Source organism: Opisthorchis viverrini (genome assembly GCF_000715545.1).
Source record: "Opisthorchis viverrini unplaced genomic scaffold opera_v5_32, whole genome shotgun sequence".
NCBI classification, from domain to species: domain Eukaryota; kingdom Metazoa; phylum Platyhelminthes; class Trematoda; order Opisthorchiida; family Opisthorchiidae; genus Opisthorchis; species Opisthorchis viverrini.
The window spans coordinates 103016-114392 of NW_008751687.1; the positions used below are offsets into that span (position 1 = coordinate 103016).

The window sequence follows — 11377 nt, forward strand, 5'->3', positions numbered from 1 at the left end:
TTGGGGACTTCCAGTTTAACTGAAGAAGTTTTTGGCAATGAAAAACACGTACCCACTCGTTCGTCCCTTGTCGGTATGGAGCACCTTTCCAGTGTCGGACTGCCAGAAACAAGTTCATGAGATAAGAAATCGAACGCTGTTTGTTGTTCAGGTTCACAAGATGAACGAGGTCGGAAATGCTCTGAATTTGGAAATGTGTTGGATGTGTGATAGGTGACGGTACTGTTGGTAAGCCACTCTCTCGCACCATCAGATTGCGGAACTGAAATCTTGTTTGCTTCGTATGAGGCTTTCACTAGATGTTCCTGGAATTTTAGATCTGCAAATCGCTTGACTAAGTCCACAGGTGCAAGCGATACCGTAGACGACATTCAGCTGAGTGATGTATGCAGCGCACCATTTGGTGGACACCACTGCGCTAAATGTTTCGGAGCGACTAATCTCATTGGATGATAACACGGACCAATGACGTCACACAAAGGGCGTGCAGTCAGATCAACATCAGCCGATTGCTAGTCGTCCAGTTTCCAGTGAGTTCTCGATTGACGGTCGATAGTATTAAAACAAACACCAAAGAATACAGATGTTTAGTGCTTTTCCTAGGGACTAGTTCCGAATGAATTCTTGGATGTATTCTCAGAGGAGCCACAATAAGGTGTTGGCTTCTCAAAAGTTGACGTATCAGAAATACATTGACGGGAACAAAATCTCTAACCGAATGTGTAAACTAACTTGACGTGAAACTAAAGGCCTTGCAGTTCTTCGAAGTCAGTGTTTGGTCAAGTGTGAGTGAATTTCCTGCAGATTCCTCATCCTTTTCATAAGACACCTAGTACTAGCTGTTCAAATGAGAAAACCGGTGGCTGCTCACCGGGCATATTAAATGAAACTGTCCGGAATTCCTACCACTAGTGGTTGCCTTCGTCAAGAAGCTAAGAGACGGCCTTCATATCAGCTTCCTCTGTGCGTGTTTTACGACCTTTGGGAAGACCGTCCTAGCAGGTCAAAAATTAGAGGTCTTACGATCGATTACGTGTCACATGCACCATAAATTACCAACCCACGGGGTTCGAACGCTTTCGACTTTTTCCCGACCAAACCCGAAAATGACCTATCGAAACCGTTCCGCCATGAATTGTCTGTAGCAAGATAACTCGGCCCCGAATAATGTACGTCAGGTTACTCCCTTGGTCTTGAGCGTAATGACCCATCGTTGGTCACATTCAGTTGCTTCCCACCTGCGATCGCTTTTCGAGTTCTTAACTGAGTTCCCATCGTCGGAATCCAACCACCATCTATCTATTGACATTCTGTATGACGCAAATGAATTAGGGTTTGTGGAGTAGCACAAAACTTGTGTAGCTTTCAGTATTCAGTTGACTGAATGACTTTAGCTACACTACATTTGCCCCATTACCACAGGTATTTTTTCATTACTTCTACAATAGGATCCTGCTACAAAGGTGTAAAGGTGAAATCCCGACCTGGTTTGCTCTTTCTGCTACTCCTAGATGTTAATTGAATCTAAGCCAAAACAAATCATGACCATAAACTTGACATAACGTACTATTCATAAATGTACCAGAAACCCTTCGACAGACTAATGTTCATTTCGTCCTTCTTATGACTCAACGGGTAGCTGAATTCCCCCCAGTTTCCGTTAACCAGGTATGCTTCCTGAACCCCAAGTTTTACGCTAGGACCTAAATACATTCATATGTGTTGGTGTTAACGGGAGACTCGTTTATGCTGTAGTCTTTAACTGGACACGCTACACTAAGGTTGCCTCGTGTTTCATTTGGTGAGGTACTCGAGATGTTGAAGTATGTCATCCAAACGGAACATGTCGTTCGTAAGATTGCTTATACTTTTCGACAGTCCACGACCGCTTTGCCCCTCGGGTAGGTAGGTAGGTAGCTCGCGGGTTTCCACAAAGTACCAAAACAAGCCTCCTTGAAAATAGTGACGATGGATTACTCAGTGTAGCAAATGATACATAACAAGGTTAATCAAAGATCACTATCCACGGAAGGACCACAAAGCCTCTAAATGGTCACCGCCAGCAAGTAAGACTAAGTGTCATGCGACTACAGCCACTAATGTCAACGTCTGAAGAATTCGGTCACACGGCATCGTCCTATCCTACTTTGAAGCCAATTCCTCGGTGAGGAGGGAATCCAGGAAATAAATACTGGCCGATCAATGAATTTGAATTTCTCCATTGTTTCTGATCCCTCATTGTCACCCATGGTCCCGGCCACCTGTGTGGGCCCTCATCTCCCCTAACATCAGATGACTGAACTGTGCAGAAACTCCCTTAGGGGAGCTCTTTCTGAAAAGAGGTCATTTTCTTAGGAGACATCACATTGACGTTGTTCGTCGGTTAGGGTCTACTGTGAGATTCTAGGTCATTCCCAGAAATGATTCCAAACCCTTCTTTAAGGTACTCGCTCTTGACGTGTTTATCACTGTGAGTAAAGTTTGTACAACAGCATAGTTTTGTCAGTGAAGAGCTTCGTTGCTAGATGAGAACGCGAGTGAAATGAGCTGGCCACAGTCGTGTTATTTTTCGGACGATCCACTAAGGAAGCTAGGATCTAGCTAAATGGAAAAAACACTCGAAAATTGGTTCTCACGCACATCTGTCATTCCTGACACGGTCTTAATGTAACACTCCAAACCACATAACCTCCTTTGCTTAATAACTGGCATTAGGATTAATCGAAACCACTGAGGCACTCATTGCCCGAAGAACAACTTAGTTGCATTGGGCTGAATGGAGCAACCAGGGTTTCCATGGCATATAGCTCGGTCTAAGGGCTCGCGAAAACGCAGATGTGTAAACTCCCCACGTAGTTGAACTGCCTCTGAAAAAACTCTTGGGCGTACGCAGTAGAAAGGTGCGAAGTGAGCACAGTTTCCATCAAACATTTGCGCCAATGTGCGCAAAAGAAGCATTTGCGGTAACTTACGAACGCCATTCTGAATGTTCAGCCTTCAAATCGAAAGACCTATTGGGATGATTGGCATGAAAGCTTTTGTCTTGCTAAAGAAAACAAGGCCCGAACTTTTTGCCGGAGTTGTTTAACCCCGTATATTTACTGACTGAGGTGTACGATCATCGTGGTGTTGGAAACAAGAATTACACATGTTGAGTAACGTATTATGAAGTTTAAAGTGCTTTGTAGGGTGGATGTTCTGTGCTGTTTGTTTCAAAAGAGATGCCAAAACCAAACGGATTTCATCTTCGGTCGTAGATATAAAGCAACAATAAACTCAAAAAGCCCTTGTTTTGGAAAGAAAAAATCAGGGTTCTGTCATGGTTGAAGCCTATGTGGCTTCTGGACGGGCCTGAAAACCCGCATGATTTCAAATCACGTGACAGGATGAGATAGTCATACCGAGCGAGTTAGCATGCCTTCGCGTCAAAGATGAGTGGATAAAATTCATTACCATGGGTGCTAGTAAAGCACAACCCAATATGAAGAGATATGTATAAAACCAGGAGTGAGTGGTAGAATAACCTGTCACATTTTACCAGCATCAGTGTGTTTTTAATAGTAGCTGCTTTTCGGCACTTTAATGAAAACTAAAACACTAAATCACTGATCATCTCTGGAAATAAAAAAACGTTTGCACTGAGTTGCCATGTTATTTTCTGGTGACGTTTAATCAGCTTCCGTACAGATGACGATGAAACTGTTACTTGGCTTCGAAATCTGATTCAGAGTTTATCTATTTAAATACGAGGGGAAAGAACTCTAGAAATATTTGCAAATGTGTCACTATTCCGATTTTCTTGCAAAAAACTATTTATCAGAATGACTTTTTTGAGCCGCCGATCACTTTTCGATGCACTTTCCGTTCAGCTGGTAAATGTCCTACACCGCCCGTCTGTCTCAACGCCCAAATGTCAAAGTGAATCAGGCAGATCGATCGGGAATGATGATTTTGAGGGGGCGGAAAAACATATCAGGATTGGATTTCTTGTTATCAAGACAAATATGACATGTCGTGTGCATATACGGTTTATTCCAGGCGTTGATGCTTTATGTCTAGGAACCCAGTAGCTTACAGAAATACCAGCACTCGAAGCTTTTATTCACACATTTCAATATGCAGTTCCATAACTAACATTGTCTCCGCGAAATCCAGGGGCTTGTTCGCAACCTGGTACCGCAAAACGAGTTCCAGCAGGTAGAAATAACGGGACTTGGTTCCAGGAAAAATCCATTAGAAAGGCAACAAAACTACTCTCTCTTAATCTGTCACCGTCTACTCATCCCAAAGAAGCGATTCTATCAATCAAACTAGGACGTTACAAGTAGAAATGAGGCGTTTCACCCTCAGTGGGACTCATGGAGCCTACAAACGACGACATCGGTAATGCCTACCTCTTTGAAAAATGTATAGCGAATGGGGGGAATTCACATTCCCAACCTCGTTGTTTTTAGAAAAGAAACATTGCTTGGATTAATGGAAAGAACATTTCGCAAATCTCCACAGATTTCCATCCAGTTAGACGGGAACATCGTAAACATGCTAAAGCTTGCAATTAGTGGTAATCCTTCTGTCTTCTACAAACATCCATTTTACTCACGACCAGACTAGGATATCTAAGTTGACACGAAAAAATATAGAGACAACAGGTGAAAGTTTGATTAAAGATTTATTGAAATTGGACACCGATATGAGATAAATTCATTGTAATTGGTTCCTGATCACCGAGGTATCTCGTGTTTAACACAATCGATTTCAGTAGCCGCGCCACCCAAGTGCATTCACGCTAGTCCTCGTGAGACCGTCAAACACGGAGTCGACATCGAAGCGTTACATAACCAGGAGCATAGCCGATGGGCGCAGACCTTCATAAAAAGTCCAACTTCCTAGTCGTCCAAAATCTTCTACTCAAACGAGTGAGTAGTAAAATGAAGTCAATTTCTCTAACCCTAGCCCCTATGGCACGTGCTTATCAACAATGAAAACACCACCAGCGAATAAAACTGAAGCTTCCGGGAAATACACTCATTTGCAAATCAATTTGGCTTTCACGAGAGAATCCAGTGAATCTCTCGTTTATGATATTCTACAACTGAAAGTGCTGCACACAGGCCGCCTCATGTTTCAGTTGGCACGATACACGAGATATTGCAGCATATTTTCATAAAAGAAACCACTCACAAGGTTGCTGAAAACTCTTCGACAGCCCACGACCGGTTTCGCCTAAGTAGATCATAAGGTCGACGGAAACTCGGGGGCTGCGCCTACCTGATGAGCCCCAAGAAGGGCGAAACCGGTCGTGGGCTGTCGAAAAGTTTTCAGCAACCTTGTGAGTAGTTCCCTTATTTCTAGATCATGAAGCTTCATTGTCCTACAGATCCATGCTCCGCCACAAAACAAAACCCAGTTATTTCGACAAATACCCTTAATTGCATATCAATTTAATTTTCACGGGAGACTTAACTGAATCTCTATTTTGTGATATTCTTCCACTGAATGTGCTGCGCACAGGACTCCTCATGCTTTAGTTAGTACGATATCACAGTATATTTTCATGGAGGAAACCACCAAAAATTGATAAAAGAAGATCGTATGTGTCGAAATCCGTCCGATTTGGGTTCAAGTAGCACGTAAGGTTAACGGAGACTCGAAGACTGCACCCACCCTATGAGCCCCAAGAAGGGCAAAGTGGTCGTGGGCTGTTGAACAGGTCTTAGCAAACTTGTGAGTAGTTTCCTTTATGAAAACTCACTCATTTTGTCATGACATATCGGTGAGCAGCGTTTTCAATAAACTGGTGCAAGTAAGCAGGAGACCATTTCCGCGATTCTCGCTTGGGAACTTGGAAAAGTAAGCGTAAACGTTAGCAGTGTAGCGACCCAGTCACCCACACACTTGACTGTTCAACTCACAATCGCTTACTGGATCACGAGACTTGTCTTTTTTATGCCCACAGCCACGTCACATTAAGGTGACTCATCAGACGTCGATTGTCTGCACCGTCTAGTGAGCGTAGCAACCACTCGTGCTGACGCGCCCACGTGTACGCAAACGGACCTACATATACGGAAACTGAACAGTCAGCACACAGACTCGCGCGCGCGCAGAGAGCAAGGAGTCAGCCAAACATCACAAGTCCACGGACAATTATGGAACACGTGTAGCAGCAATACTGCGGAGAAAACAAGTTCCCACCGTCCGGACTTTCGCCAAGGGACTCTCACATACGATAAGTTCCATTTTGACTTGCTCCACACCTTATATTGCCTTTATTTTTATATATTCTGCAAATCGCTTCTGTAAACTACTGTCAACCACAGTAAATACTTATTAGTGCATACACCTTCTGAGTTGTGTTATGGCTAACCTCACCTGTGCACTAATAGCAGTAGTTTGCGAAGCGACAGGGCCTTAGCTCGACATTCAACTGTATCTTTCAGTAATGGAATTTCGGTCGAATGTTTTGCTGTGAGCCGACCTCACGAATGAATCTCAGTAACGTTATTCAAACTAGCAAATAGGGTTCTTTGGTGCAATTCTGTTTATAAAAGGAACTTCGCAATCCTGGTTTGCCTAGAAAGAGCGTGACGAATGACATTTTATGGAAAGATTCTTCATCATAGGATGCTTCATATCAAAAATTATTTGGCGCGGTATCGGTCGGTTGTAGTGAGATTCTGCTGACTGTGCTTGCTGGTCCGATATTGGTTAGAGTTTACACGCCTCTTTGGGTTTCTTCCTGAAAGATTAAATACTCTGGAGAAAAAACGGAAGGTTTACTATTTGACAGTGATGCTGTCCTGTAAATCTATCTTCGCCTTCAGGGTCTCTAATCTGATGAAGGGCCATCGAAATCTTTGCCCAAATCCCACATTACGTTTACGTCCGAAAACCTACATTTCGGCTTTCAGCTAGCCCAGTTCCGAAACTCTGCACTCTTGTTCACCGAATTTCAGCTGGACTGTCAAAGCGGGGAAGAATGTGACGGTCTGGCAAATGGCACTATTTACCAAAGAGTAAACCGATTTAACTGAAGCCACTTTAATGGTGCCATTTCCGTTCGCGATTTCAGCGTAGGTTAGCAATGGCCAGTCGGCGTCTAGAGAGTCACTCACCGTGGAAATCACGTGACCATAAGTGTTTGATTTATTGATTTTACGTTATTAGCGCACCAATGACCTACACCACGCAGGCTTCTGTTTCGTTCCAGTTACGCACCGACTGGTGGTCCGTGACGTTTAAAAGTGCTTTTCTGATGTTATTCCGACAACTTACGAGCTTGACAACTGATAGACAGAATATCTGGTTCTGCCAATTTCTTAGCCTAATATATACAGTGGAATACCGGCAAACACAGTCCTGTTCTCTTTAGTGCTGTGAATAAAATTTTACGCTAAATGCACTATTCACAAATTTCCAGTGACTTTTGTTCTTTGAGTGCTTTCCGCGCAATTGAATTACTCCCACATAGGTGACGAATCCGTTTAATGATAATCCCCAGCCAATGGCGTCCAGATGTATTTGGCTTAAAGTGTGCTGCACAGCAATTAAGTAGAAACTATAAAAAGTAGTTGGTAAATATCGTTTGAACTAAAGTGGTACCTTCACATACATAGGAATTAAAAGGCGAACAATTTATTCTCCTTGACCTGTCTTCTGATACATCTTATACCAGTCCTTTGCCTCCGGAAGTAGTATAAATAGCCCGTCCTTCACAAGACCGACCGCAACTCAGATTATTCAATTTTTGTGCTTACAGAGCACAGATGTAAAAAAAATCCTCGCATTATTCAGTTTTGAATTAATTGTAATTTTTCTTTGTATCGTTCCAGTCACCGTCAATCGATCGCTATTGTTTGCCGAAATTGAGATGCGTTCATGTTCTACCTCCCAACGTGTGTTTACCGCAAACATTTCGGGCTCTACACATGACACGCTAATCCGACGACAAATCTGCAAAGGGACAGTCAAGTTTCTTTGAACCAACTAACATGGGTTTTCGCGACATTGGGGTTTCACTCTTATCTGCGTGGGTGTGACAGATTCTTCCGCTCTGCTCTCAGAACAGCTGCCGCGAACGGAGTTGTTTCTGACTGCGAAAAAATTTGCATACAAGGCAATGCTCAAAGCTAGTCCAAATTTGGCGCTGCCTAATTCCTCTTGCAATGGATGAACGCTGAAAACAGTAACAAGTGAATATCATTCAGTTACGTAGGTATGTATAAATGGACGTTATTTAGTCTCGCCTGGTTCGGTCTAGCAAATGGTCTTGTAACTTTGAGGCTTCGTTCTCCAACGTGTTTGGGTTTCGGTCAATGCGAGTTAATAAACAGCCCCGTTTGAAGTTTACACGCAGAAAATGTCCCAAATCGATATTTTGATGGGCTTCTCGTCATACTGAGTTTGATGCAACATTTTCCCTGGATTATGCAAACTTGCATAAACACGAGGGCCAAAACTGTATTTTTATTGATGCTCCTGTGCCTACAAAAAATTGATCTTTATCAAAGTGATTTTCTTTGCAGTTCCCACCACTTCTGTGCAGGAAAGTGCAAGATTTTATAACAGTAGATGAAGTCGATGCTTCCTGTCTATTTTAATGGTTGTAAATTATTTGACAATGATTTGTCCTCTCTATTTTCTGGGTCCGAATACACATTCACATCATTCTCATTTGGCCAGCCTTCTTTCTGCCTTGCACACTGTTTTCGAGAGTCCACTCCGAATCGATCACGAGTTTTGCTCTTATTAGAGCTCACAAGCAATAACTGAATGCTAGTAACATGCTCCTTCTTCTGTCAGATATCCGTATTGCAAACCCCGCCACGATCAGGGATGTCTACCACTGTTGAGATCTAATAAGAGCAAAACTCGAGTCATGGCTTGAACTCACCCGATAGGACAGAATAAGAGCTGTTCAAATGATGGTGAGGTGAGTGTGAATGCTACAGAGCCCACATTTACATTCACCCATTTCTGTATGAATTCCGTCAGCGTGTCCACGTGATCGTAATGGCTCGGTAATTTGTCCTCCGGTAGTCTATGGCATTTCCACAGAAACCCGCTAATATAATCGGTGTAGACCGTAAGACTCGCTCTCTTGTGATCAATTTAACCGGTACGCAGTAAACGACTTAGTTTAAGCTAGACTGACGGGTACATGTATCATGTCCAACTATCAAGTGGTTGATTTTGACCGCATCTCCCTAGGATCGTCTTGTATACTGTGTATAATTTGGTAAAGGATTTTAAACTCTTTTCGTTTCCCGCAAGTGACACAAAGTATTCTAACTGACTACTGACATATCGCTTGAATATACCTCTCCTTGATCTGAATCGATCAATCTGGTCGGTCCACATCAGAAGGCTGGAGGTGATGAGGCTTAGTTTCGTTCTTAATAGGCCTATTCACTAGTGCACAATCTCGTTCGTTTTGATGTTTGAACCCCAGAGAGTAGACTTCCACTATTCTATCATGATATGCTGCAGAAACTAGAATAGTAATCCTTAAACAGACAAGAATGTTATAATTTCAGCGACGACGTGACTGACTTCGTTTGAACTAATCGCTGGGCTATTCGATGAGCCCTCTAGTCAGAAGCTTTTAGTCAGGTATTTCTTGAAACCTTCAGTTAGTTATAGAATTTACGTGTTCCCCGTTTCTTATCGGTTCGTAGAGGAAAACAATCACATTGTACAACATGTAAACATGTTGACCTGTTCATATGTGACAATTCAGGCGCGTCCAGCGTGCACGGGTGACTTGGATGTCGACGATTGAACTATCGACAGATTGAAAAACCTGATCGCGTTGGAAATAGATCACTGCTTCAAACGCGGTCACAAGTGGTCTGAAATCCAGGCCACCTTTTCCATAAGCTATCAATTTCAGTGGACGCGTATAACTCGGTCACAAAAGCAATAGGATTGTATTTCAACTTGGTTAATTTGATATCGCATAATTAAAACGATACCATAAACATCATTGCAGAATGTTGATTTTTAGGACAAAGTACATGGGCTGCTCTCGGACTAACTGCGTGTTGTTTGCTTGTCTTTCCATGACAAAATAATGGGAATAAATTTTCTGATATCATGTTGACTGCGATTGGACACTAAGTCACGAATATGAGCTGAACAAATTCTACTTCTTCCCCAAAAGTCCGAGAAATTCATCGCGTATTTTTGTGTCCTCCTTGAACGCACCCAACAGAGTACTAGTAACGGTAGTCGCATTGACCTTCTGGACTCCACGCATCACCATACACATATGGGTTGCCTCAATTATCACACCAACACCGACTGGCTTTACTGCTTCGGTCAGGGCAACAGCAATCTGCCTGGTCAGGCGTTCTTGCACCTGCAATCGCCTCGAATATACTTCCACAATCCGAGCAAGTTTGCTAAGTCCAATGACTTTCCTGTTAGGTAGGTACCCGATGGAAACTTTCCCAATAAACGGGATTAGGTGATGTTCGCACATTGAAAACATTTCAATATCCTTCACCACCACTATCTCGTTATGATCTTCATCAAAAATGGCTCCATTCAGCAAGTCGCTTACACGCTCCTCGTAGCCTTTGGTAAAGTAGAGCATTGCCCTGGCAGCACGTTCTGGTGTCTTGATTAGACCTTGTCTTTGTGGGTCTTCTCCGAGACCAATTAAAATGAGATGATACGCCGCCGTCAACTCTGAGAAGCATTCACCCATTTGTGATTGTGTACAGGACAAACCAGTCGTGCTGTTCCGCACCGATCCCGGTAACGCGTCACGCTGTGTATCCCATAGCGAAATTTGACTAGGCCTGCGATTCCAGTGTGGCTCCTGAAGTAATGTCCTTGGGAACGCGTGTGATAGAATTTCATCAGCGGTATATGAGGGACCGTTAAGAGGGTAGTCAGGCATTTGATCAGAGGAATTATCATCCCGTGTTCTCATAATCTGAGGTAGATTGGGTCTCTCATGTGGTACAGTCAGTTTTTCTAAGCTTGCACAACGTTGTCTTGTACTTAATTTCTGAAAGTTATCGCATAACTGAGCAGTATCCATCAAATTTTCAGGTACCTTTTCGCACTTGGAGCTAGACTGCTGATCCATTTTTGATGGTTTTTCACTTGTCTTTTTAAAGCGATTCCCAATGAAGAAGTGTGCATTGTGTAATCTTTGTTTCAAAGACTGATACCCTTTTTTGGACCGTTTAGGTGATTCGTTTATTAGGCTTGGAGGTTGACTCGACTTCGATGTAGGGGCCCCGTTGCTTTGCGGTATCTGTTGATTTGTGTACGAATCTGAGTCTGTTTGGGGGAATAGGTTATCCACATCATCGGACATGTCACGGTGAGCATTCGGATGGAACTGTTCGTATTGCTTGGACAT

At 43.1% G+C, this 11377-nt stretch overlaps 3 protein-coding genes across 3 annotated transcripts in view; all 3 read right to left on the reverse strand.

Moving 5' to 3' along the window:
• Positions 1 to 371, reverse strand: part of T265_02493 (hypothetical protein) — a gene marked incomplete at both ends in the record, with an annotated part of 1203 nt that extends 832 nt beyond the window's left edge. The window contains one exon of the mRNA XM_009166756.1: positions 53 to 371. Coding sequence (XP_009165020.1) covers positions 53 to 371 — 319 coding nt within the window. The remainder of the gene's footprint in view (positions 1 to 52) is intronic.
• Positions 372 to 932: 561 nt separating this feature from the next.
• T265_02494 (hypothetical protein) lies at positions 933 to 9703 on the reverse strand (the record flags this gene model as incomplete). The annotated part of the gene is made up of 3 exons (XM_009166757.1): positions 933 to 995; positions 6090 to 6257; positions 9650 to 9703. The coding sequence occupies 3 exons, from the start codon at positions 9701 to 9703 to the stop codon at positions 933 to 935; spliced, it is 285 nt and encodes a 94-aa protein (XP_009165021.1).
• Positions 9704 to 10144: 441 nt separating this feature from the next.
• Positions 10145 to 11377, reverse strand: T265_02495 (hypothetical protein; the record flags this gene model as incomplete). Its single annotated transcript, XM_009166758.1, has 1 exon — positions 10145 to 11377. The coding sequence occupies one exon, from the start codon at positions 11375 to 11377 to the stop codon at positions 10145 to 10147; it is 1233 nt and encodes a 410-aa protein (XP_009165022.1).